General features: G+C 53.2%; 11 protein-coding genes and 1 non-coding gene across 12 annotated transcripts; 5 read left to right on the top strand and 7 right to left on the bottom strand.

The window, feature by feature from the left end:
* Positions 1 to 434: 434 nt before the first annotated feature.
* PFLUO_LOCUS2775 (uncharacterized protein) lies at positions 435 to 1,127 on the bottom strand (the record flags this gene model as incomplete). Its single annotated transcript, XM_073779949.1, has 1 exon — positions 435 to 1,127. One exon carries the CDS (start codon positions 1,125 to 1,127, stop codon positions 435 to 437), a length of 693 nt encoding a protein of 230 aa, XP_073636853.1.
* A 1,263-nt stretch (positions 1,128 to 2,390) lies between these two features.
* On the top strand, positions 2,391 to 3,611 carry PFLUO_LOCUS2774 (biotin synthase; the record flags this gene model as incomplete). Its single annotated transcript, XM_073779948.1, has 2 exons — positions 2,391 to 2,600; positions 2,649 to 3,611. The coding sequence occupies 2 exons, from the start codon at positions 2,391 to 2,393 to the stop codon at positions 3,609 to 3,611; spliced, it is 1,173 nt and encodes a 390-aa protein (XP_073636852.1).
* A 395-nt stretch (positions 3,612 to 4,006) lies between these two features.
* Positions 4,007 to 5,053, bottom strand: PFLUO_LOCUS2773 (uncharacterized protein; the record flags this gene model as incomplete). The annotated part of the gene is made up of 1 exon (XM_073779947.1): positions 4,007 to 5,053. The coding sequence occupies one exon, from the start codon at positions 5,051 to 5,053 to the stop codon at positions 4,007 to 4,009; it is 1,047 nt and encodes a 348-aa protein (XP_073636851.1).
* A 1,033-nt stretch (positions 5,054 to 6,086) lies between these two features.
* Positions 6,087 to 7,112, top strand: PFLUO_LOCUS2772 (uncharacterized protein; the record flags this gene model as incomplete). Its single annotated transcript, XM_073779946.1, has 1 exon — positions 6,087 to 7,112. The coding sequence occupies one exon, from the start codon at positions 6,087 to 6,089 to the stop codon at positions 7,110 to 7,112; it is 1,026 nt and encodes a 341-aa protein (XP_073636850.1).
* Positions 7,113 to 7,202: 90 nt separating this feature from the next.
* PFLUO_LOCUS2771 (uncharacterized protein) lies at positions 7,203 to 8,526 on the bottom strand (the record flags this gene model as incomplete). Its single annotated transcript, XM_073779945.1, has 2 exons — positions 7,203 to 8,464; positions 8,517 to 8,526. 2 exons carry the CDS (start codon positions 8,524 to 8,526, stop codon positions 7,203 to 7,205), a joined length of 1,272 nt encoding a protein of 423 aa, XP_073636849.1.
* Positions 8,527 to 9,276: 750 nt separating this feature from the next.
* Positions 9,277 to 9,349, bottom strand: PFLUO_LOCUS2770. Its single transcript has one exon. It is a non-coding gene; the product is annotated as a tRNA-Lys (tRNA).
* A 1,320-nt stretch (positions 9,350 to 10,669) lies between these two features.
* On the top strand, positions 10,670 to 11,284 carry PFLUO_LOCUS2769 (uncharacterized protein; the record flags this gene model as incomplete). The annotated part of the gene is made up of 1 exon (XM_073779943.1): positions 10,670 to 11,284. One exon carries the CDS (start codon positions 10,670 to 10,672, stop codon positions 11,282 to 11,284), a length of 615 nt encoding a protein of 204 aa, XP_073636848.1.
* Positions 11,285 to 14,545: 3,261 nt separating this feature from the next.
* PFLUO_LOCUS2768 (uncharacterized protein) lies at positions 14,546 to 14,890 on the bottom strand (the record flags this gene model as incomplete). Its single annotated transcript, XM_073779942.1, has 1 exon — positions 14,546 to 14,890. One exon carries the CDS (start codon positions 14,888 to 14,890, stop codon positions 14,546 to 14,548), a length of 345 nt encoding a protein of 114 aa, XP_073636847.1.
* A 120-nt stretch (positions 14,891 to 15,010) lies between these two features.
* Positions 15,011 to 15,545, bottom strand: PFLUO_LOCUS2767 (uncharacterized protein; the record flags this gene model as incomplete). Its single annotated transcript, XM_073779941.1, has 2 exons — positions 15,011 to 15,451; positions 15,516 to 15,545. The coding sequence occupies 2 exons, from the start codon at positions 15,543 to 15,545 to the stop codon at positions 15,011 to 15,013; spliced, it is 471 nt and encodes a 156-aa protein (XP_073636846.1).
* Positions 15,546 to 15,963: 418 nt separating this feature from the next.
* PFLUO_LOCUS2766 (uncharacterized protein) lies at positions 15,964 to 16,330 on the top strand (the record flags this gene model as incomplete). Its single annotated transcript, XM_073779940.1, has 2 exons — positions 15,964 to 15,976; positions 16,161 to 16,330. 2 exons carry the CDS (start codon positions 15,964 to 15,966, stop codon positions 16,328 to 16,330), a joined length of 183 nt encoding a protein of 60 aa, XP_073636845.1.
* Positions 16,331 to 16,993: 663 nt separating this feature from the next.
* PFLUO_LOCUS2765 (uncharacterized protein) lies at positions 16,994 to 20,604 on the bottom strand (the record flags this gene model as incomplete). Its single annotated transcript, XM_073779939.1, has 6 exons — positions 16,994 to 18,421; positions 18,475 to 18,525; positions 18,574 to 19,294; positions 19,345 to 20,351; positions 20,399 to 20,563; positions 20,596 to 20,604. 6 exons carry the CDS (start codon positions 20,602 to 20,604, stop codon positions 16,994 to 16,996), a joined length of 3,381 nt encoding a protein of 1,126 aa, XP_073636844.1.
* A 2,999-nt stretch (positions 20,605 to 23,603) lies between these two features.
* PFLUO_LOCUS2764 (Serine/threonine kinase) lies at positions 23,604 to 25,596 on the top strand (the record flags this gene model as incomplete). The annotated part of the gene is made up of 7 exons (XM_073779938.1): positions 23,604 to 23,646; positions 23,729 to 23,851; positions 23,904 to 24,015; positions 24,065 to 24,269; positions 24,323 to 24,478; positions 24,531 to 24,985; positions 25,041 to 25,596. The coding sequence occupies 7 exons, from the start codon at positions 23,604 to 23,606 to the stop codon at positions 25,594 to 25,596; spliced, it is 1,650 nt and encodes a 549-aa protein (XP_073636843.1).
* Positions 25,597 to 25,804: the final 208 nt, after the last annotated feature.

Here is a 25,804-nt window from a genome sequence, read left to right as displayed (position 1 = left end):
GGTCCAGGAGATGGTCCATCCTCCCGGGCAGTTCTTTCCTTTTGCTGTCAAGTGTTCTAGCATATACTCGAGTATTTTACATGCTCTCGGCTGAGATGGGGACGAGCATAGTAGAAGGTAAAAGGGCTCACTGGTCGCTGATCTTTTCCTCCCATACTTGCTAACTTTCTAAGCTCGTATATGGAATAGATGAGAGCTAGCTATAATCGTCTCTTTTCTAGTGATTTCACCAGCATTCATGCATTCAATCCTGTCGATCAAAAGGAGAAACTCGGAAACATTTACTCATTCATCCATACATTGAATAAAACAATATATAGCAGTATAAAACAGAAAATTTGGTATCGACGCCACTACACATGTAACAACATAGTTACATCCCAGAACAACATTTGAAGATATTACATCTTCTCCGCCTGCTGCACACCCCTCAACTAGGCACGCTCGACCTGGGTGACTGCCTCGGCAGACTCGAAGTCATCGACGCCCCCAGAATTCTCAAGCGCAGCAGTGCGCCCCCTCGCTCCGGAAATGGCTAGAAGCTGCTTCTTCAACAATTTCATACCCCTCGGTGAAGCGCCCTCAACCTCGTCGTACAAGACCTCGAAGCGCACGTCACCCTGCACCCGCATTCGCGTCGCGGTGGCCATGGTAATGACCATGGTCATAACGTCGCGTGCCAGGACAGCCAGGTGCTTTCCGCTCTCTGGCGCGGTTGTCTCCCAGTAAACCTTCTCGAACGCAACCTCGCGCTCGCCCTCGCCCTCGCCGCTGTCTGGCTTGGGCAGGCTCAAATTAAACGTGAGCCGCGATATGGGCGGTACTTTGGATAAGGCCTGACGCCACGCTTTGCTGAGGGCTGAGATGTCGAGATAGTCGTGGCCGACAGGCTCGTTGGAGGGGCCGCTCAGGGAGAGCAACACATGCGATCCCTGGTTGCGGCAGGCTGCGAGCATGGCGGGTGTGGCGAGCGGCTGCAGGAGGTGCAGTCTCGCTTGCCTCATATGTGGCTGCGACGATGACCCCGGCTCGGGTGTCTCGATGGCCTGGTTAAAGAGTCCGACGGAGAGGTCGGACTCCAGTATCTGACCAGGGTCGGTGATGCGTTGTGCTTCTTCGGTGGCCATGGCGAAAAAGCCCCGGAGGTTGGACTATAGGGGAAACAGGGTTACTGTAGTCTTTACAATAGTTTATACCTGAAAGTAGCTACCCAGGCAGGCAGAGACCGAGAGTAAACAAGGGAATCGCCACAGCTTACGTCAGGGCTCGCGGGTCTGTCCTAATGTAGGTGTCAAATGTCAGACGCTCTTCCGTTTTGTTTAGTTGGCCCCCTAAATTGGTGGGCCACGCCCAGATTGAATCTAATCAGAGATTGATTTATCCGTGTATTGCAGTTCCATAGTGGGCCTCACAAGGTGAGGCTCAAAGTTCACCGTGGAGCATTCGCAGTGGATCTCAAAATCATGTATCTACACTGTAGTTGTAGCCTGCATATCGACCAGTGGGTTCAACCCCGGAATAAAAGTACAAGTGGGTGCAAACAACTTCATCTTGGCTATTTAGCACGCTCTGAGCGTGCCAACGGACGTACGACGTGTGGGAGTCAAAGATCTAGTTCGAGTGCTTTCTCGCTAGCCACTCTAAGTTGGCAGTTATAGATTTCCGGCGTCTCCATTATCTTTCGCGGCTTGATATGGAGAGTTGATCTAATAGGACAGTGAGTTTCCGTAGCAATTGAGATTTCCTTCTTAGTTCGCAGGCGTTGAACTCTTTCTATTAGTTATCGCGCTGTCCTCTACTTTATCGTAAGCGGAATCCAAATCTTATGCCGACACGAACGCGGGCTATGGCCTACATTGTCTATAGTCTCATATATAAGTGACTCTCAATCCTTCACCAACTACTACAACGGCCCAACGGATGGGGGATCAACAGACCCGCAGCACGGACCAGTTTATCAATGGAGCGAGTGCAATTGGCCTGAGGAACCCCAGTGGAGCCCGGGCGGTTGATGATGCAATTGACCAACGAAGACGAATTGACTCCGTTTCAGCCTCCTAGCAATTGAAATCTGAATCGTGGTGTCAGGGCCGGCGAAATGCGCCTGTTCCTGGCGAAATCCGGAGACGAATCCCGCCGATCGTCGGTTGAAGACGGGCAGATAGAGTTAAATGATTCCGGAATGATCGCCGAGGGAAACCAGGGCTAGTCTGTTGGGCTCAACTTTTTCCGGCTTGGTTAGTTAAACTCAGCCATTGGTTGGGCTTGAAAGATCCCCACCGGGTGGTCGTCGGTGAACACCAGCGTCGCTGCCCCTCTAGAGTCATTCTTTTGTACTTCTCCCGCCACTCCCCGGCATTGGTCCTTCCCTTCACCCCTCCATCATCACAATGTCGCTCCCCCTTCGCCGGTCTCTGCCCCGGACCATACTGCGGTCCTACGGGACTGTCCAGACTCCCCCCAGCACTGCGGCACTGGCGAGCCGTATTCCCGCCGCTCTGGCTGAGGCCACCGCGACCACTGTCCCGCGCACCAACTGGACGCGAGAAGAGGTGCAGCAGATCTACGAGACCCCATTGAACCAGCTCACCTACGCGGCGGTACGTATCACATTCACCACGATGGATGCCATCTCTAATTAACCCCAGGGAGCCGTTCACCGACGATTCCACGACCCCTCCGCGATCCAGATGTGCACACTGATGAACATCAAGACGGGTGGCTGCAGCGAGGACTGCTCCTACTGCGCCCAGTCATCACGCTACGACACCGGCCTGAAAGCGACCAAGATGAGCCCCGTGGACGAGGTGTTGGAGAAGGCGAGAATAGCCAAGGCCAATGGCAGCACGCGGTTCTGCATGGGCGCCGCCTGGCGGGACATGCGCGGGCGCAAGACCAGCCTGAAGAACGTCAAGCAGATGGTGTCGGGGATCCGCGAGATGGACATGGAGGTGTGTGTGACGCTGGGCATGATCGACCAGAACCAGGCCAAGGAGCTGAAGGACGCCGGTCTGACGGCGTACAACCACAACCTCGATACCTCGCGCGAGTTCTACCCGTCCATCATCTCGACCCGGTCGTATGACGAGCGTCTGCGGACGCTGGACCATGTCCGTGATGCGGGCATCAATGTCTGCTCCGGTGGGATTCTGGGACTGGGCGAGACGGACTCGGACCGGGTGGGCCTACTGCACACCGTCTCCAGCCTACCCGCTCACCCGGAGTCGTTCCCCGTGAATGCCCTTGTCCCGATTCCCGGTACGCCTCTGGGCGACCGCAAAATGATTCCGTTCGACCGCCTGCTTCGGACCGTCGCCACGGCCCGCGTTGTTCTTCCTGCGACCATCGTTCGTCTCGCTGCTGGCCGTATTGCGCTCTCAGAGGAGCAGCAGGTTGCCTGCTTTCAAGCCGGCGCCAATGCGGTGTTCACCGGTGAAAAGATGCTGACCACAGATTGCAATGGATGGGATGAGGACCGTGTTATGTTTGACCGCTGGGGGTACTACCCTATGAAGAGCTTCGAGAAGGCTAAAACTCCATTGGCTACGTCTGCTCCGACACCTTCTGCCCAGCCTGATGCCCCTGCTGCGCCGGCCGCAGCCAGCTCATAGAACAACAGCGTGTTCATTGCTAGCTCCCTAACAAAATAGAAAGTTTCAATGCCTATTTCGTTTCCAATTTTGCGCGAGGGTGTTGAGACGGACAAAGAATTTCATGGTTGATGCGTAGTAGCACATGTTGGGAGTCATCGGCCTGCGCATGAGTGCTAGCCTCGGGCCGGAACTGCCACGTATTTTCTAATTCGTTTTGGCATATGTGAGACGTTCATCTAACCTTCTTTGTATTTGTCACTTCTATTCTAGGACTGTTGATCTAGCTTCCGCTCGTATGTATTGGCAAATAAAAAATTCATCACAGGCCATATCAGGCTCATCGTATCATCAGGCATCGAATAATATCACAACAACGCTAAACCATGAGGACTACCTCTGCACCCAGCGCCAATTTACCACAGAGGCATGTTGGCCGTATTCACATAATCAACATTAGCACGCGCCGACTCAATGCGGTCATGGCACGTCCCAAAGAGTCGATCCCACAGACGGGTCTGTTTACCGTAGTTATGACTCTTGCGCCACCCCTTCCGGTGATGCAGATCATGGTCCTCGATCACAATCTCCGCATCAAACATCTCAAGCAACCAGCTCAGGGTCGACGGAACAGTCAGGTGCAGCCGCAGCCCGGAGTGTCCAAACACTTCCGCGAACGCAACGTACTGGTGGCAGACCCACCACTCGTAGAAGCCCATTGGCAGACCCATAAGCCGGAGACTGAAATAGGTCATCATGGGCACGCCGACCATATCGAAGAATTCTTGCTCGTGGTCGGCATACGCGGCGAGAAGCGGATTCGGGTGCTTCGTGAGATGGTGCGTGCGGTGGTACTTCCACAGGAAGCTCACATCGTGCATCAGGCGGTGGTACCAGTAGAACCAGAAGTCGAGGACGATGCCGTACAGGCCTATCTCGAGGGGGAGCCAGACCCAGTTCATCTGCGAGGGCAGCTGGGTTTTGTTGTAGGAGAGGTAGATTGATAGGATCAGCCGAGACCCGGTCGTCTTGTAGAGCGAGCCCACGACTTTTGCAATCCCTACATCGGGGACGCCGTCGCGCTCGTGTTTGTCGCCATCGAGAAACCCGAAGATGTGGCCGAGTCGCCGCAGGACTTGCACTTGGTAAATGACTATGGCGTTGAATGCCACGAAGTAGAAGTTAAACGCGGCGATCGGACCTATTGTGCGGCCTGTGCAGGCCATATATGTCTGGTGGAGAAGCAATGGTAGGGCTGCGTAGAACAGACACCACCGCTGAAGTGACCATTGAGTCATATATGTTATCGGCTCGTCTTTCGTGTGCACCGGCACTTCCTTGTCCAGATCGACCGGATAGGCGTTCAACAGGTGAAGAGCCCAGTGGTGGTGAGTCCATTCTTTGCGGTCCGCAGTCGCCCACGTGGACCGCATCGAGTCCTTCGATAAAGACTTGGTATCCATGGCTGGGGTTGGTTAGGGTATTTTTGTCTCATTAATTGGTGGCACATCTGGCTTTGTTATATAGCACGCTGGGATGGGCCATCGGGACCCGCCGCAGCATGTGAAGGGTAGGCAATGAGGCCGAAAAACACTCTGTGTGGATCTGCCTTCCCCCAACAAAATGGCGTAGATCAGTTGAAGCGAACATGGAGCGGATCCATCGTGGCCAAAACGGGGCCGATTAGTGAGGAACATGTGAAGTAGACGCGGAACAACCCCGCAAGTTGAGCCTCGGACTTCTCGGATAAAGTCATTACTCTGGCCAGAAGAGAGAAACGAGCTAACTGCTTTCACAACATGTTGCGAGCGAATAACAGTTGGGGATTTTGGAGCCTCATAATAGTAGTTCATTAGCAGGTAGGGTTGCTTCTGTTCCTGCCACACTCCTGCTTCTCGGACATTTTCCTTGTGAATGCCAAGGATGTCTAGTATTTTCTCAGATTGTACTTGAATGCCTGTCAATACATGTATATTTTATTTTGATCACCATTCTTCTGCTTCGTGACAATGGCTGTTCCGATGATCTTCAATTATGCCTGGTGAAAATCGAATTGTCTGTTGTCAAGAGGGCAGTCCAGAACCTCCGAGGTGCGATGGAGCCACTACCGGGATCGACTTCCCCCCAACGGATCTTGACCAGTGATTTTCCCGGTGGCAACAACAGTTCGCATGGGATCGACCCCAGCGATTACCGTGAAATGCTTATGACAATTATGAATATTGCATACGGCACATCTTGTGCAAAATTCGCCTAATTATCCACAATAGGCCAAGAGCCAAACGGTCGCATCTCAGCTCACAATACAGAAAGACAGTGTTGATCGTGACAGGCCGGATGATTTTTGACGCTCGAGATTTTGCTCATACTCTCTGAAGGTTGAAAATGAGCAACAAGCAAGATGAGCTCTGCTTGCCCCACTTAACATCAACAACCACATTCTTTCATCGCGACTACAACTAACTTTAAACACCGCCACCCATCTACTTACTCGCCATGGCCGCGCCAACGCAGCCCTCCACCATGAAAGCCTGGCTCTACAGCAGCACCGCCGGCGGTCTCGAGCAGAATCTATCACTAGACAAAGCCGCCCGCGCACCACCCACTCTCCGCGGCGACGAAGTCCTAATCCAAGTGACATCAGCCGGGCTCAACCCCGCCGACTACAAAGTCCCCGAGATGGGATTTCCAGCGCGTCTGGTCATTGGGATGCCCGCCAGCCCAGGGCTAGACTTCTGCGGCCGCGTCGCGGCAACGGGGCCCGATGTCACAGACTTCAAACCGGGCGACATGGTCTTCGGCAGCCACAACCAGCCTATCAAGTTCGGAGCACTCGGTGAGTACACGGTTAGTCGGGCGAGCATACTCGCCCACCTCCCAGAGGGAGTGAACCCCGACCACGCGGCGGGCTTGGGCATCGCGGGCCAATCAGCCTACCAGGCCCTGAATGGGTACGAGCACGTGCATTCCGGCGCGAAAGTCTTCATCAATGCCGGATCCGGCGGGTGCGGCGTCTTCGCTATCCAGATCGCGAAGCAGATGGGCTGCCACGTTACGACAACGTGTTCGACGCGCAACGTCGAGTTCTGCCGCGGCCTCGGCGCAGACGAGGTCATCGACTACACCGCTGTCGAGGATTTGCCAGCCGAGCTACGCACGCGAGGGGTGATCTTTGATCATATCATCGACCACATCGGCATTCCCACCTCTCTGTACCGCGAGTCGAATCATTTCCTGCGCGAGGGCGGGGCGTTTGTCCAGGTGGGTGCGTCGGCTTTTACGACTTTTGCGGAGAGGCTGGTACGTCCTGGGTTTTTGGGCGGGGGGAAGAGGAAGTATGTCATTTTCTTCTATAAGAATACGCAGGAGCATGTTCGGATCCTGGGTGATTGGGTTGCACAGGGCAAAGTCACGGTTGAGCTAGATAGTGTCCATGAGTTTGAGGATGCGGTGCAGGCGTTTCAGAAGTTGAGGTCTGGGAGGGCTAGGGGGAAGATTATTGTCCATGTGGGCTCGTCTTGATTTGCTTTGCTTCACGGTGTTCAGGTTGTTATATGTTTACGGGTCATTTGGACAGAATTACCATTCAATTTTCTTCTTCCTTCTATCTCATTACTTCCGCTTGAGGAAGGTCAGCGCACCCAGCGCGATGGCGTCTATGCCAGTGCGCAGCGTCGGCTCGATAACAGGCGCAAAGAAGGGCGAGTGATTGCTCGGCAGCTCATGCTCAGTTCCCTTGGCGACGGCGTCGTCCCAGGTCTTTTCATCCGTGCCGCCAAACATCCACATAACGTAAGGTGCGCCCACCGCGGTGGCTAGCAGCGAGAAATCCTCGCTCGCAGTCGGGGGCTCCATCTCGACGAGATTCTTCTCGAAGTACGGCTGGAAGGTCTCGCGAAGCGTATCGATGGTCTTTCCGTCGTTGATCGTCGCGGGCGTCGAGGACGTCTTTGTGATCAGAGGCTTCTGCGTCGTGCCAGCAGCCTGGCACTCCGCCTCAATGATCCGGTGGATAGCCGCGCAGACCTTCTCCCGCACAGCGGAATCATAAGTGCGCACGTTGAGCTTCATGTCCAGCTCGTCCGGGATGATGTTAGAGGTATGTCCGGCTTGAATACTGCCGCACGAAACGACCGCCAGCTTCCCCGGCGTCACCTCGCGCGAGACAATCGACTGCAAGCGCGTAATGATCGCCGCGCCGATCACGATGGGATCGATAGTCGTCTGCGGCGCCGAGCCGTGGCCTCCGCGCCCGTAGATGCGCACGTCAAAGGAGTCCGCGGCCGTGAGCAGCGGCCCCGCGCGGAGACTGACCGAACCCGCGCGCATGGGCCCGACATGCTGGGCGAGGACGAGGTCGGGCTTGGGAATACGCTCGTACAGCCCATCCTCCAGCATCGCCTTCGCGCCATCCAAGTGTTCTTCCGACGGTTGGAACAGACAGATCAACGTGCCGGACCAGTGCTCGCGCGCGGCGTGCAATAGCGTCGATGCCGCCATCATCGTCGTAACGTGCGTGTCGTGCCCGCACGCGTGCATCACCGGCTTGCGCACGCCGTCGGTATCCTTGACGGTCCGTTGGCTCGCGTAGTCCAGTCCCGTCTTCTCTTCCATCGGAAGAGCGTCCATGTCCGCCCGCAGGAGGATGGTCGGGCCGTCGCCATTGCGTAGAATCCCGGCGACACCGTGCCCGCCGATTTTCGCATGTACTTCATATCCGACGCTGCGCAGGTGCTCGGCGGCTTTCTGGGCGGTGACCTCCTCCTGCCCGGACAGTTCGGGTTCGCTGTGTAGAGTCCGGTAGATGGCCTCGTAGGGCTTGAGGTCGGGCCGGAAGCGATCCAGCAGGTCTCGTAGGTCGTTATGGTTGGAGGCTGTCGAGCAGTTAGTCCAGATGTCGTGGTTTGATTTCGTGGTTATACGCACTTATCTGCATTGTGGTGATGGGGGATGCAAAAGTAATAATGTTACACCCGGTGATCAAGATATATATGGGTTTGTCCCCGCCGCATCGGCAAACCGCTCCAGTCGTCCCCGCATTACTCGGCAATTGATAGTGACCCAGAGAGAAGTCTGGAACGGAGCGGTAGCTGACATAACTGCCGACTCGTCCATTCTGATCAGGTCATAACAATCGTGCCGGGCGGGTCCGACGCGGAATGAGGACATCTACACTTTCTCGCAACTACACAGTCACTGGCATCATCTCCACCTGGAGTAACTGACTAACCAACCCCAGTCATGATGCAGCCTAGTCATTGTTGCCTGCAGGAACAAGGCTGCACGATGGCACCATCCAGCAACCATTTATAATCAGTCTATTTTACAATTCTGACCAGCAGTCCCGAACAGTCCACTCCCGAGGCAGGATCCGCCTTGCGCTTAGACCCTACGGGCACCAGCCACAGCCATCATTCTCACGGACCGTTTTCAGGCCTACCATTTAATTTTAGTTTGCACTTGCAATATTGCTGCCTCAGTCAAGCCCCTGACGTGATTTCAGCTGGCATGTCCGATCAAACTATCTGTGCTTTAGCTCTGGCGTTCATGTTCAACCGACGCGCTGCGGCCCGGCCGGTCCACCCGGTGGAGTCCCCGTCGCGCGCATCAGCCACTCATACCACACATCCCAAAAAAAATTTGATCCGAACACAAAAAAAAAAGGTCTCAAGATGTTCTTAGGAATAGCCGAACGCGGGGGTCGAACCCGCAGCCTTGAGATTAAGAGTCTCACGCTCTACCGATTGAGCTAGCCCGGCAGGGCTTGAGGAGATGTGAGGTCGTGATGTTCTACAGGGCGGGAGTGAGTGTAGTCCCTCGGGGTTTGGATAAACTGATGATTCGGGACTGATTAGTAGTTTTCTCCGGGGCAGAAGACGGATAAACACGAGATCAGTAATCATGGTCATTTCACCCCGCCCGTGGTGTTGACGATATCGCACGCACCCGGGCCATCTGACAGGTGGCATCATGGACCATTATCCCAAAACAAATCGATCATTGCGCAGATGCCTGATCAGGCAGGTGGGACAGAACATGGATAGTTCAGTCGAGTGCTTAAGACCGAAGCCGGGCTCCATCACGCTAGAGTGCGCGGAGATTCGGGAGCTTCACATTCTGTCAGTTCGATATCTCGATGTCTCCCCCTGTCAGCGTGTGGCTTGAGCACCGAATCACACGACTAGTGCAGAGACAGAGTTGTGGCTTGAGACAGGCCACGCGGACGATGATTGGGGATACGAGGATGATGGCAGAGGCTTTGACGAGAGAGCAATACGAAATGTGGCTTGAGGCTGACTGGCCTCGAGGCTGGTGCGGGCGGGACTGCTTGGGGGCCGTTGACCACCGGTAGGCTCACAGTGGTCGAGATTATCACCAAACACTCGCGATAGTTTGAAACATGGATCGTATCACCAAATATGGACGCGTTTGAAGGGGAATGGTTCCTCGCGCTTAGTGATGCTAATTGTGGTGGTGTGTATCGGGAGACGCTGGGCCAGCGGTTGCAGCACAAATGACGGAGGGTGCCCGCAACCAGACCGGGCCCGGATCAAACACACCAGCCACGATGCACTCATTCCCCGAGGACAAAGGGGAGTTTGGCGAATAGGCCTCCAGGGGGGGCTCACCGTGTAGTGTCCGCATGGGCACCAATCACGGATGTGCTAAGGGGCCAAACCGGCGGCGTTTCTATTCTAGCCCGAGCTAGCCAATCCGCCAATGCACAGCCGCAAGCCTGAGCCTCTAGGCCGCGATCGTCACGCCAGAACGAACGAACTATACTTGGTGGATGCCTTGTCTGCTTAAATAGCTCCCTCCTCCCCACTTCCAAAACATACACACATCGTCCCTTCACATTATCACATCAGTCAATCATCCATCTGGTCCAGAGTGACTGTGATCCATCCACACCAGATCCATACATCGCGTGACCCTCCCATATAGTCACGGTGTCGCCCTCACGCATCACCACCTATTCCCTCCGCCGCCCCTCCTCGTTCTTCCAACAACAACAGCAAGAAACAACCACTCGCCGCAGCGTGGTCCGCCGAATCTTCTCTTTCGGCCGCTCAAACACCATGCCTGCGCCCATCGAACCCACCGATTTCGTCGTCGTCGTGCGCGACCTCGGCGACGACGAGCACTACGTGATGGACGCCTTTGAGTCCCACGCCCAACACTGCCCCCACTGTGCCCATCCCCTCCAAACTTACCGTGAGGGCGGCGATCTCTGCGAGCGCGGCCGCCAGTACGCCCACGACGTCGCCGAATACCTCTACAGCCAAAACGGCAAATACTATTCCGTCGTCGACCGCGAGAGCGGCAAACCCATGCGGGTCAAGCTCCCGCGCGACGCCCTCGCTGTCCGCAGCTTGCTCGCCGCTCTGGCAGAGGGTCTCCGTCTCCGTGCGCCGGCTGTGCGCGCCCCGGAAGTCAGCTACGACCGCACCTATCCCGTCGGCCCTCGTCGCCCGGCTGTCGAGCACATCCAGCCCAGATCTAGCACGCCCGAGTCGCCTTCGCGCGCTATCATTGAGCGCGAGCCTCGCTCGCCCAAGCGCCGTGTTATCGTCTACCACTCGCCGCGTGGCTCGCCCGCTCGAGGCTCCTTGTACAATGCGGACCGCGTGGACCGCGTGGAGCGTCTGTATGAGTCCTCGCGCATCTATCGGCCGGCGGAGTACCACCGCTGAAGGGCTTCCTGCACGCATTGTCATTTCGATGTATCGAAAATGGCGATTGTTGAGCTGTCAAACTACCTACAACATTGGACTCTACGCTCCGGTTACTGGACCCCTCGAACCAGGGTGAAAAAAAAAAAAAACTTCCTGACGGATCGCCCGAGTTCCACACCGGGTATGCCTGGATACCCGTCTCTCTGGCGCTGGCCAAGAGAGCAAACCCCGCCTGGATGCTTTCATTCAGTCATTTCATCGACTTGGAATTGAATTGAAGATGGCGGTCTCCCAATCGGGAATAGCTGCGGCGGTGCTGCCTGGAGCACAGTCGGTGATTGGCCCCCTGCTGCGATGCGGCGAATCAGACCTGCAGCAGGGGTTGTGCATGGATTGGGAATGGATCTGAGTGGTTGCTGCTGGTGACTCATTTGCATAAACTGCTCTGTCTGAGAAGCATAATTCGTGATGCAGTTCCCACGATTTACTATGTACTGGTCCTGTAGTAGTCTATATCTACAATCTGTGTTCTTGTCTAGCCATGCCCTAAATGATTGTCTATTGTACAGTGCGTCTCGAAACTGGCGCCACCGCCTATACTCTTTCATTGTTTCTCGAGCCCCGCTGCCAAGAATGACTAGTCTATTTCAGGACTAGATGCGGAATGTCAATATTCCTGCATCAGTATCAATACAGTGACTTACTCGGATCATAATACGTTGCTCTGTCTTGTAACTGAACTGGCGATCCAAGCAATCTAGACCTTTCGAGAAAAGAGAGAAGCATACACCAGTCCCTGTTTTGTTGTCTCTCTTTTCTCTACCGGTTCTAAGTACATTCACGAACACTATATAGGCTCCTTGCGGGGGATCATACATTCTTTGGCGTAGGCTATGATTCAACGTCCGGCATCACTCAGCCTCAGTTCTCTGTCCATGATTATTCACGGGCAATGTGACCGGGCTTGCTCTTGATCTAGGCCAGAGATCGCGTAACCCTTCTTCGAGCCAGTATCCTTGTTCCGCATACCAGGCATAGGTATCGGCATTTTCATTGACATATGCGTCGTTGGGAAGTGGGTCGCCACAGTTCCATGCTAGATTGGCGCAGCCCACGAGTCCATATACTTCTTTGATTCCCCCGCGGTGATTGGTCTGCCCCAACCAATCAAGATGGGTCAACTCGTGGACGACAGTTTTCGCTAAGACGGTGGATTAGAATCATCCTGAAGAGAAGCTTCGCCAAAGGGCCTCCACGTACCATCGGTGCCTTCGTATCTAGTTTCTCTGGGGAGACCCAAACCGTGCCGGTATAAATCCTTAACAATGTTCAAATCCCCCGATTTCAGCGCTGCGAAACTCGTCTTGTCCCAGAACGCGGGGCAGAAATTCAATCTACTGCGGCCAGAACGTGTCATAGACGTAAAGGCCGCCGAATTTCTGCACTTATCTCCATCCGGAGTCTCAACCCTATCATTGCACCTGATTTCAAGGGGGCTATCGGAAGGGCGGCCATCTTGCCCAGGGCTAGCATTGGCTCTCCTGTACAGGCTCTTCAACACATAGCGGACTTGGTCCACGCCATCTGGAGATGAATCAAGCGCAAACAGTAGAGCGTATCTACCAACTCATCACTCCCGTCAGTCACTGATCCGTACCATAGGCGAGAAAAGGGAATTAGGGGAGCAGAGACTCCTAATACATACCCTGGATCGCTGTGATCACTGATTTCCCTCTCTGTTCCCTCACTCAAGAATACTCTGCTAACCTTTGGATAGGTTTGTCGGTCGAAGCGATGCCAGGCAGAATCAATAAGCTCGAGAGCACCAGACCAGGCCCGCTCAACTGCCTTTTGTTTGGTTTCGTGGGGGTTACTCGGATTGGGCTCATCACAGCTTCTATGCCAGGTAGCGACATTTGGATTCATAGTATATCGATCACGACGTTGGGGAATGTTCAGCGCCTGCGCGGACTGCAGCCACACGACTTGCAGGAGAATGAGTAGAATCACCGGAGCTGCCAGGGCTGATAAAGGAGCCATGTTGCGGGTGAGGATGCGAAATCGACAAAAAAATTTAAGGGAATAGTATCAAAAGGGCAAACGCGTCAACTCTTAAATGAAAAAAGGCAAAGATTTCAGCCCCCCATAAATTTCTTCTTGTAATCCTACAGGATCTGAAGGCAATGCCAAGACGGTCCGCAATGTGCCTGCTGTAGAATATGAGCAAGGGCTGGCGACAATTAGCATAAGGGTTTCACTAAATGCAAATCTGATACATGCGACCACAGGGTGTGGAGAACAGGGCTTCCCGTCCGCTCAGCCGTACTTAAGCCACACGCCGGTCAGTTAGTAGTTGGGTGGGTGACCACCAGCGAATCCTGACTGTTGCATGTATACTTTTCTTTTTGCTTGCAACCCTTAGAAGGGTAGAACCTAAGCGACACGACTCTACTCAATGACCCTATAGCCGTAGTAGAGATACTTCTGGTTCTACAGCCCAGGACTCCTTTGGAAATGAAACACGCGAGGTTCCTTTTGATCCTTTGGTGCATCGTTCCTCATTATCGTAAACGAGGGCCAGAAGTTCCCGCCCTCCCAATGTCGGGTCGTTGATCGTTAAAGAGCGTGTGTTATTTTAAGTAACAGGTGATCAAGAGGTCGGTAGTATAACTATCCCTAGTCGTATTACGATATCCAAGTGCTTTATCGATTACCCACAAACCGGACCATATTCCTATACTTCGGCAAGTATCGGCTACCCGATCCGCTGAGCACCGCGACGAAATCATTGGGCATCCGTGGGCGGTGAGTCCGCGGCACCAAGCTATGGCCTGAAGCAGCTTCAGCTTCTTTCCCTTCTCTTCTCAGTTTCACTCTCACGCACTTCGACATTCCTACTGGCATTGCCTTGCCTTCACCTCACCTTCCATCCTCAATTTTTGAAAACCCTCTCTCGGGAGGCTGTTCTAGAGGTGTCGGATGTATTGAATTTACAAATGGATACATACTTGAAAGTACTATGTAATCTACGTAAGAAGCAATACACGTCCAACTGACAGGGGTGCTCCGGAAAAACTTCCAATATAGAACAGTGTGCCTTGGCGGTGGGGCTGGAGAATCAATCGACGAGTGTAGATGGTTGCACCAGTCGGGAGTACGAAGATCAAACCGAGTCCTTCTCAAACTGTAATTCGCGTCCACGAAAGCAGTCACCCTAAGCCAACACCACCGGTCGTCATTGTCCCACCACACCTTGACTCATCGATCTGGACACCTAGATCACTTGCTATACTTCCCCGCCAAACCCCTCAATTCCGCCTCCGTCATCTGCCTCACCCCAACCAACCGATTAGCCAGCCGCCCCTCCTCAAAGTGACTCCCAAAGTCCTCCCCAAAGATCGCCCTCCGCAGAAAACACTGCGTCGCCACCCTCCAATCCGGTTTCTCCTTCTGCACCTCCGCGTAGCCTTGTCTCTCCAAATCATCCGTGCGCACCTCCTTCATCTCAACCTTCTGGTCACCCGCCAGCCGCAACAGCTGTTTCTGCGAAACGTCCGCCTCGCGCACATACACAATTTGATTCCTCGTCATCTCCAGGTGCGCCACGATCCCCATCACAGCCATCCCCGCGTCCGCCTGCGTAGTCGTATTGTACTAAACTTCCGATCTCCGCCATCGAAGATCTCCACCGCAGCCCCAGACCCGGAACTCACACCCGATCCACCCTGTAAACAAGACGCCAGATTAAGCAGAAACCCCTCCCGCTGTCCATAGTCCAGGAACGGCCCGTTGAACAAAAGCGTATAGCTCAGCGCCGCAGAGCGCCCGCAGGTGTTTCTGCACATCGATCTTCTCTTTGAAAATCAGCAGCACGCCCGTGCGCGGGTGGCTCGTGTCGACACCGAACTCCGACGGGATCACCCGTTGCACGCCCGCTGCAAGGCTGGCGTCGATGAGTCGGAGGTGTACGTCTAGCCCTGCGGGTCCGAAGCCTAGCGTGTTCACGAGCACGTCTTCGCCTTGGAGTGCGCTTGTGAGGGAGTCGAGCGATGTGAAGTCTACTTCGCGGGTTGGGGCGCGTGCGTCGGTGCCTTTTTTGCTGCCTGCGCGTTGGAGCTGGGTTACTTTGATTCGGGGGTCGGCGAGGAGGGCGTTCAGGATCGCGGGGCCGAGATTGCCCGTTGCCTGTTGGAGTGGATCATTGTTTTTGGTTGGATGAGAGGAGGGCGCGAGAGGGTGATGTACCTACCCCTGCTAAGGCTACATTGATGGTGTCCATGTGTTTTTGCTGGATTGAACGAGTCAGGGTAGGTACAAAGCAAGACGAAGTTTGTTATGATGCTGTTAGGGTAAACCCAGGAGTCTTGGATGGTACGAATGACGAGACGAAGCGGTTATACGTTTGATGCTATTTGCAGGCTCTCCCGCACTATGCACTGATATCGCAGATATTATATTCGAGCCATTCAATTAGCAAAACATGCTCGTGCGCAGATGGCAGTTGAGTCGAGAATGTTAATGGCTTCGATGGATGGGCAGCCTGTATACATCCCCACCAACCAATGAATATCGCCCAGTCACCTGACCAGAAATCAAATCACGTGACAGAGGACCCCCGTTTTGCTCCGTCGCGGAATCTCGAATTTGTGTCTCCTCCAGTCGAGCATCCCCGTTGAATCCCAACATCCGCCTGCAAGATGGCCAAGAAATGTGCGTTATTCCCAATTCACCCCTCAGCACCAGACAAATCCACTGCATTCTCCCATTTCCCCCATCCCTTCCCATTGTCCAGCCCGCAGTGCCATGAATCGCAAACCTCCCAGCAATCAATCAACACCACAGCCAATCCACCCGTCCATTCAATTGCTAGACTAACACGTTCTCCCCCCTCCAGCAAAGTCACGAACCATCGCCGTCCGGCTCATCTCCATGGCCATGACAGGCTACTACCGCACAATGATTCGTCCGCGCGTGCACCGGCCGCTCAGCATGCTCAAGTACGATCCCGTCGTTAAGAAGAAGGTGTTGTTCCTTGAAGCGACCAAGGGCGGCAAGGCGAAATAAATCCAGCGTCACGCATCGATTCAACTTCCTTTTCGGTTTCTCGATCAGGGCAGTCCACTCTAGTCGACTTTGTGTGGGGCTGGGTCGTTCAAAGGGCGACTGTTGGTCGCATGGAGATGGTGTCTGTCGTCCGTTGGTTCTGCATACGTCTGCACTTCCATTTTCGTTCTGTTGAATTGTACGACACGGCGAAAATTCCAACTGGAGGCCTTTTGGGGAGGAACGTTGCTTGAGGCTGCGGTTCCTCGAGGGACTACGTGCGCCTCGACTGTTATGTGTACATTATCAACTCGGGAGTTTTGAATGCTGGGGATACGCCCCCAGTTTGTCTCTCCCATGGAGCATCATGTTTGGCGTTTTAGAGATACACAATTTTGGGGTATATTGTTGAAGATAAAATACATTTCTCACTTCACCACTTTCCCTCGCTTTGCTAAATCGTACTTTCCATTTTCCAGTCACTTCCATCATAGCAGATGTGTTCTTTACGTTATATGTCCGTTTGCCGTCCTCGGTGATGATGAAGATACCGAAGGGTCAATTGAAGGTTGCATTGTAACAATATGCCCTCTCGTTTTCGCCTTGTGTTTTCGCGATTCTGATTCCACCAAAGACTCATTCTCCCTTATAAAAGCGGGCACTGTAGCGTTCATCTACTAACCATTAGCATAGTGACTCCTTTCGGGGTTCGGCCATCATACTACGGGACCGACGTCGGCCACGACCGGTGGTAGTCTGGCCAGCAGTGTAGTTCTGGCTGCTTACAGAGACCAGATTGCGCGGGCTCACTCTTCGTTCCAGTGCATCGGATGCATCCGCCGATTTTCGAGATGTCTTGGGGTGTTGACTGGCGCTGGCCTTTGTCGTCTTGGCCGATGTGTGCTGCATCGTCTCCTCGCAGATGTTCTCGCTGGTAACAGTCTGGCTTGCATTGACCTTCTGAGAATCTTGGTCGCTTCTTTTGCGGCTGTAAGTGTGCACATGTACACGCTTTGTCTTCTTGCTCGACTGGTCCTCTTCCAAGTCTTCGTCGACCTGGGTTGATCCTTGCCGCGAGCCTCCAGTCGGCTCAGTAGTAGAGTCTTGGGGTCCAAAGCTGACTGCTTTGCGTTTGACCGTGGAATGCTCTGTTTTTGCAACTTCACCAGCCGCTCTAGCAACAGAAGGGTTTGCAGGGCTTTCGATGGCCTTGTCAAGACCACTACCACTAGACCTCCTGTCAGGCTTTCCGCGTCGCATGAGTGGTTCACCTTTCGAAATACTCTCTTCGTTGTTCGCGATCGGAGCTGGTGCCGAGGCCCGCAACGCTGCTGCTTGATTCTGGATGTCTGGAGTTGACATGAAAAGCCTCTCAAGCTCGGCCGAGTCATCAAATGGTGAATTTAAATCATCGTCCATTGAATGTCGATCTCCGAAACTCCCAAATGGAGTAATTTTGCTCGTAAGATTGCGGGTATTCGAAGTCGATTCCGTGTCACTGTTTGCAGCCGCAGACGGGGTGGAAGTAGCAATCCCCTTTGTTGAGACTTCGATGCCACTGCCAGTTGCAGCCTCTTTGCGGGTAGAGGAAGTGGAGGCCTGTTTCTGAGCCTCGGCAGCTTTGGACTGTAGTATGGTCTCCAACTTGCTCCATGTGTGTGCAAAAGGCTCTCTGGGGTTCGTTGCCGTAAACTTTGCAGCGGCTTCTCTGATGGTCATCAACCAACTCTCCCCTTCCTGAACTCGGCGGAGGAGGGAATGTATCTCGGCCTTGGCCTTTTCTTTTCCCATCTCGAGGCTTGACTTGGCTGAATTTGCTGCATCCAAATTCTGGTTCGCGATCTGCAGCTCTTCATCCTTCTGGCGAATCACGGCTTGGAGTCTCTCGATCTGTTGCGCCGCTTGCACTGCCTCGAGTTTCTCATTTTCTGCCTGCAATTTTAAGATTATTTCAAGGTCATGAACAGTGGTCTGTAACTCTTCAAAATCCCTCTGAAGTTGATCACGCTGCCCATGCATGGAAAACATTTCGTCAACCTGCAAGTCCAGTTTGGTTGCAGAGCCTGAGCAGACTCCTTTGAGCTCCTTGATTTGCTGTTGCATTTCTCCAAGCTGGTAAAATTAATATGGGTCTCCTTGATATCTTTGATAGAGATGACACGTACCATGGCGCCCTGCTGTCTTCGTTCCTTCTTGGCTTCCTCGGTGGCTTGGACCTGCATAGCGAGTAAGCACATGTTCAATATGCCTAAGAAATATCCTACCAAAGGCCCCTCAGCCTTCTCCACCTGCTTTTGGAGCATGGCAGATTCCTTTTCAAGAGCTTTCTTGTCATTCTCAAGACCTTGAAGTTGTTGCTTGTATGTCGCTTCCAGGTTGTGCTGAGAAATCGTATTTGCTTTTGTCAACTTTTCGCGGGCCCTTTGCTCAGCCACTTGAATTTCGTCTTGCAAAGCAATTTTTTCAGACTCGAGACTGATTACACGGTCTTCAAAAGCTTGTTTCTTTGAGTTGGCATCGTTCAAAGACTGTAGAAGTTTTTCATTCATCACTTCCTTGCCCGTGGATCGTGTCACCAAAGTTTTCAACTCTGCAGATGTCTCCTGTAGTTGAGATTGCAGCCTCGAAATCTCTACAGTTTTGTTGGAAAGTTCCATCTCGAAAGCCGGGTTAGCCGCCACAAGCTGGCCCTTATCCAATTTTTCTCCAAAGTCTTCCAGCCCACGGGAAAGATTGTGCTCGGTGGTTTCCAGCGATTTGACTGAAGCATCGAGTTTGCTGATGGCTGGTTCAATTGCATCCAGCTTCCGTTCAACGCTTTTCTGCGCACTCTCGCTGTCAATTAGCTGTTTGAACAGTGATGAATCACTACCCAAATTGCGTTTGACAGATTGCAACTCTTGCATAAGGCTTTGCATCGTGACAGAGTTGACAACAGTACTTTTGTCAACATCGTTGGAAAACTGACTTGCAATGGAGTCGATTCTGTGCTGCTATCAGCTATTGCAAATGCCCACTTCGGATTCATCACTTACCGAGAAGCTACTTCCTGCACGGTGCTCGTGAATTGCTGAACATCCATTCTTTCTGCAGAGCAAGCATCGCGCAATTCCCTGGCTGAAGATACACACTCGTCGAGGGTTGTAAGAACGCTCTCCATGATCAGGTTTTCAGAGGCTGATGCGGTCTCAGTAATCAACTCGAGAACTGAACTTAGTTTGCCAAGGATCTTCCCCTGGTCATCTCGGACAACCCCAAGTTGTCTTGTTTGGCTTCGAGTGTGGTTCTGAATAAAGGCCTCGAGAGTCAACACTCTTTTCCTCTCCTCTGTCAGTTGCAATTTTGTTTCCAGTCCACTTTCATGCGAGTGCTGTAGATCTTGCTCCAGGATGACAATACGTCTTTTCGAATCAGCGAGCTTGTCTCGCTGTCCGTCGATGGTATTTGTGGCTTGAGATATATCGGTCCTGATCTCGTTGATTTCTTCCATGATTCCATCCTTCTCCTTTTCAAGAGACTTCGCAGTTGTCATGAATCTGTTGGACTGCTCTTGTAACATTCCATAGTCTCCACCCAATCCGTTGACGACCTCCTTGAATTTGCCGAGTTTCAATTTCCAAGAATCCATCTGGGCCTTGTAACATTTTGACTCGGACATCTTCTTTCGCAGCTGGACCTGACACGCCTCGAGGTCTTCCTTGAGCGATTGGTTTTCGCCTTTGAGCTCTGTATTTTCGGACTCGATCTGCCGTTGAAGGCAAGCGGAAGCAATCTCCTTTTCCTCTCGCTGTCGGATTTTGTTGATTAGCTGCTCGAAGAGGTCATTTTCTGTCATTTGAGCACTGCTTTTTACGATGCTTTTGGTCGTCCGACGTTTGATCGGTACGTCCTTGTGGCTGTCATGTCGGCGCTTTAAGACTCGGGTATCATTTGATGAGATATTGGATACTCGGGATGAAGAGCGGCCTCGAACTCGACGGTTGGGCAGACCTTGCTGCTCGACCTGCATAGACCTGGACGAGCTCGGACGAGTATCACCAGGCTTCAATTGTTAACGATACGCTTTCAATGTGACGTATCCACACTCACCTCTGTTGCATTGCCTGGTTGATCTCCGGGGGTAACGGAGTGGTCCATGAAATCTGACCGCAAAGAAGGGACCAACTTTGCTCCTTTACCGACAGTGCCAGCCGGTGGGTTGGAACGCGTGTTGCTTTCAGGATCACATGCTCCCGTGGAGCGGCGAGATTGCAACTCCAAAGAGCGGTCATCAACAAGGTAGTTACCAGTTCCATAGTGCTCCAAGCCAATTGAGGGATTGAATGGGCTTTGACTTCATATAAAAAGGATGTGAGTATACCGGACTATAGAGCTTGGGACAAACTTACCGATATCCTGATGCGACAAGAGGCTCATTGTCCGCACAGATCCCTTCTCGCTCTGCCGTCGGATGGGAGCTGGGAGCTCTCTCTATGTTGAGGGATAAACGCCTGGCCGAGTTCTGGAGGAGAATGCCTTTTTGTTTCTGAGCAGGCTTCGCAAATGAAAATGCCGAGACATCAATGCCAGAACTCTGAGGGCGCTGAAAAAGCAACGGAGGAAATATGTTTCCCGCCAAGGCGGCTTCCTTGTTTGTATTCGTATTCACAGTGGCCTCGAGTCCTGGAGGAAGGGGGTCCTCATCACCGATGGTTTGCAGAAGCAGTGCTGCGTTTGCTTCCATGGCAGATCGAGAATCCATTTGAGTGAAGATGTTGCTGGGCTCGGTGTCCGGTGGCTCGGCTGTCATGGTGGATTTGGCTTCGGGATGGTGGGTGGGCCTGAGTAAGTAGACGTGTGCGATGAAAGAGTGATTGGCAGTCGATTAAGGATCAGGGAAGATGGAATGGGATGAGGGTGGAAGAAGAAGAAGAAGACAGGCAGGCAGACAGGCAGACAGGCAGACTAGGAAGGAACGTCCAGGGTAGCTCCTCGTGACTGGCATATCTACATTCAGCAGCAGAACAGAATGGCTTCAATTGGCAACAGACACACAAGAGTAGAGCAAAGACAAATTCGATATATAAACAGGAGATTCGTAAAATCTTCATCAGCCTTGTTCACCTTCCCTCTCTCAACACATTTGTCTCAGGGGGGAACAAACAGTAGGCCACGGTGAGAGATCACTATAAAACAAAAATGCATCGAATCATAAATCATGCAAGAAATCCAATTTTCCTCCACTGCTCACAATATAGCGCCAGGGTCTCCGCGCTCACTGGCCTGGCCGATCGCAGTGTTGGAGAGAGGAATTTGTACCGGTTGTACTCCTCACGACTAACCCTCAGACCATGTGAACGAAGTCAGTTTTCAAGAAATCTGTCGGCTGTCTCTCCGGTTTGCGCGAGCCATTGACGCTGTCCCGGGTGGTCTTCATTCGCCTCAGCCAGAATTGGCATGGCATGTTGGGCAGCCTCAGATGTGCGGATAGACAGGACAACAGGTCCCACCAGGACTGGCGAACAGGGGTTCGATGTGATGCATCAGGCGAGGAAAACCGGGTCAAGTAGGAAGTCACCGATGTCAACGACTCACTCCATCGAGCCGAGGCAGAACGCCTATTGTCTGATGCTCTCACCAGAGCCGGGAGATGTTCCTGGATTTTTCACGCCCTGTACTTTTGGGTATCCGTGGTTTGTCCGATTCGAACGTATGAGGCTTGAACGCTGGCATCTCGTTCTACAGCCTGTTGTATGATTTAAAGAAATGCACCGAAGAGGGATACTGTAGATCATTGATTAATTCCATTATATATATCTGTTTGTTTTTCTGCGAAAGGAGTACGCAAGGTGCTTTTCCGGACATATCACATCCGCAACATGAATCATGGGACAATGTAGAACCTATTCGGCACGCGCTGCAGGGAAATGCCGGACCTCACCAATAAAACAAAAACAATGACGGTGAGTGATGCAGGCGGTGTAGAAGAGAGGCCGAAGAGCGCAGATGTATTCGACAGGGGTCAGGCCAAAGTTAAATCAGGGCTGAAACAGGCCGGCCGGGATTATCAGTTTCTTTGTTGCAAGTGTGAAACACCACCAGCGGGCAAATTCTGCTTATCCACAGTTTGAGACCGCTCGTTAGTTCCTCCGTAGTTAGTTAGTTCGCTAGCTAGTACTGCCGGCGCGTAGTTAGACATGTTGGTTGTCAAACGTCTCCCGTCCCTACACAAGCGAGGGGCGGTCCGCAACGTGGCGGCCATGAGTGCACGGATGTCCGTACCGCAGTAGTCGCGTGGCGAGGCTATTTACTGCTCTGCCCCTGTCTGCCAGAATCCGGCTTATGACGACCACTAGGCTCTTTCTGGTCTCTGCAAATAGCGATCGCCCGGCCACAACACCGAATCTCGTAACTGTTAACGGCATTGACATCCTGGCTCCGTCCCATGGCGCATTTCGATCATCGGGATGCGCCGCAGGATCCTCGCCTTAAGGCGGGTGTGCGAATGAGCAAGTGATTCCACATGGGCCAATGGTCCACTCCATTCTCATTGCTCGCTCCCCTCCTTGCACGTGGGTCCATGCGGCAGTAGTCTGTGGTAGGCAATGCTCGACAAAAAAAGGCCCCTTCAAAGAAAAGAGTAAAAGCGGACTAATCTCAAAGCGTCGATGCACGGCATACGGATGACCGCGACTACGTACTCCATTCTAAATCCCTTTGGGAGCCCTTTCCCTGATCACCTGATTGAAATATACTGCCCGGTCTGACCGCCAGCCCGTCTCTTCCCCTTTCCACGACTTCCTTCGAAACACCTGAGAGACATTCTAATCCTGCCTGAAGGAACTGCCTCCCGCCTTCGGTACCTTCTCGAACATTTGTTCTTTCTTCTGTTCCACGCAGATACATATTCTTTTGCCGGACCCCAACCGCCTACGCGTGGACTCCTCTACACTAGTTCCCGCACCTTTCCACCATTCTTTCCGAAATCTAGATATCCTCCGTCAATTTTGTTGTTCTGCCCATCTGCCCACCTCGAAGTTGACCCCTTCTCGGTGTGTTGTGCAATCATCTCCTTGCCTGATTCTCAGGCCCGTCGACGAAGGCCCCAGTGCCTCCACGCGCCTACCCCCGCTCACGAAACCGCCCCCTCGCAAAAGAACTCCGATGGACACCACGATCTAAGATCATCATTTGCCACTCCTTTCGCAATTGCTATTCGCTCGTGATTTCTCCCAAGTCCCTGCAACAAGTGTGATGTCGCTCGGAAGCTACTAGTCGAGACACAGAACTTTTGGTCCAGCCTCTATTCCACAACATGGGCAATTCTCAAGGGAAGCCGGTGTCCTACACCGATGCGGGTATGTTGTTGTAGGAGGCGCAGAAGAGCGCACGCCCGTGGTCTTTAGATTGCGTTGCTAATCGGTATTCTCGGCCCTCTAGTCAACCTCAACCATTTCCGCCTCCTCCGCGTGGTCGGAAAAGGCGCGTTCGGAAAAGTCCGCATCGTCGAGAGGAAAGATACAGGCCTAACATTCGCCCTCAAATATATCCGCAAGGAAGAAGGTGGGTGTGGCTTGCCATGGATCCGGGTGGCCGCTTCTAACATCTCCTCTAGTGGTACGATCGGAAAGTGTACGGAATATCATTCGTGAACGGCGGATGCTCGAGCATCTGAATCACCCATTCTTGTGCAATTTGCGCTATAGTTTTCAGGATATGGAGTACATGTAAGTTCCACGACATGGGGAGAAACGTGCGTCTCTGACAGCGATGTAGCTACATTGTTGTCGACCTGATGAACGGGGGTGATCTAAGGTTTCATATTTCGCGAAAATGTTTCACGGAAGAGGCGGTGCGGTTCTGGATGGCCGAGCTGGGTTGTGCGTTGAAGTACATCCATTCTCAGGGAATCATCCATCGAGACTTGAAACCGGACAACGTACTGTTGGACTCTGAGGGCCATGTCCATCTGGCAGACTTCGTATGTGGCGTCCGCCCCTGTCTTACCTTGCGGGAACTAACATGTCTGTCTAGAACGTGGCGTCAGACTTCCGACCGGGCAAGCCGCTTACCAGCAAGTCCGGGACTCTAGCTTATCTCGCCCCAGAGGTGTACGAAGGAGTCGGTTATTATAACGAGGTCGATTGGTGGTCACTGGGTGTCACGTTTTACGAATGTATCTACAGCAAGGTATGTTGCTTTGTTTGCATCACTTTGTGCGGTTTCTGACATCTGTGTTTAGCGACCATTCGAAGGACGCAGCCAGGACACTCTGAGCGAGAACATCAAGAAAGCTCAACCGAAGTATTATGTGACCAACCCGGCAGTGTCAGTCGCATGCCTTCGCGCCCTGGGCTCATTAATGGAGAGGGATCGAAGCAGGCGAATTGGCGCCACTGGCTTCGAAACTTTCACCAACCACGAATTCTTCGCCGAAATCAATTTCGACGCCCTCCAGCGGAAGGAGATTCCTCCCGTGTTCATTCCATCCAGTGACAAAACCAATTTCGATGCCACCTACGATCTGGAAGAGCTACTTCTGGAGGAAGCGCCATTGGAGGCCAGAGCTCGTCGACAGAAGCCGCGTGCTGAGCTGCGAGAGGATGCTACGGCCAAAGAGATTCGGGATGATGAGCTCCATCGCTTAATTGAGACCATGTTTGAGCCATTTGACTACACCCTTGTCAACTACCAAGGGTATGTATGGAGTGGAGACAAGCACCATGGTACAATACTGACTCCTGTCGTACAGAAACGCCGCCGAAGCGATCGCCGCCACGTCGAATCCCGAAGACATCCTTCCAATCACCCAGACGACCTCTCACACTCGCCAATCGTCACAGCCGGAATCCGGATCCAGAAATACTCCACCTCCACAGGTGCCTCCGAAGCAAGCCCCTCCGATCAACACCAACGCTGAGAATCTCCGAGCCAAGGAGGCTACAGCGCAACCGCCCTCACCCTCGAGCCAAACATCCGGTTCTCCCACGCCTGCTCCGTCCTTCCATCGGCCCTTCCCACCTCCCAACAGTAACAATGGTCCTCGACAACAACGTGGCACCCTCCGGAAACCAAGCAAGGGCGGCGGAGTGCAAATGGTTCTTGAAGAATCCGGAAGCTGGAGCGAGCTGGCGGACCACAGCTCCACTCTTCCTGCGGAAGGGCTGGACGGTGCTGGAAGCAAGGGCAAACCCGGCAACAGTGGTATGCTCTCGTTCTTGAGTCGGAAGAAGGGCCGCGATCGCAGCCCCAAGCCGACCGAGCCGGGTGTTCTGGGCAAGGAAGGTACCCGACAAATCATCAGCTGAAGCTGTGCGCCGTTGCAGTTTACCAGCGGGAAAACATGCCGACGGTCACGCATGTTTTCTTCACTTGCGCATTGGTTTGCGCTCCACCGGACCCTGGCCCCAAGCCCTCACTCATGGCTTCGAGTCTGCGAATGCAGATTCTGCCGAAGGCTGGCTTCTACCATTCAATCACTTGCCGTGTGAATTCAATTTGGCCTGCCGCCTTTCT

The sequence above is a fragment of the Penicillium psychrofluorescens genome (genome assembly GCF_964197705.1).
Source record: "Penicillium psychrofluorescens genome assembly, chromosome: 2".
NCBI classification, from domain to species: domain Eukaryota; kingdom Fungi; phylum Ascomycota; class Eurotiomycetes; order Eurotiales; family Aspergillaceae; genus Penicillium; species Penicillium psychrofluorescens.
The sequence above is the reverse complement of the archived record's forward strand: the minus strand, read 5'-3'. Positions and strand labels throughout refer to the sequence as shown.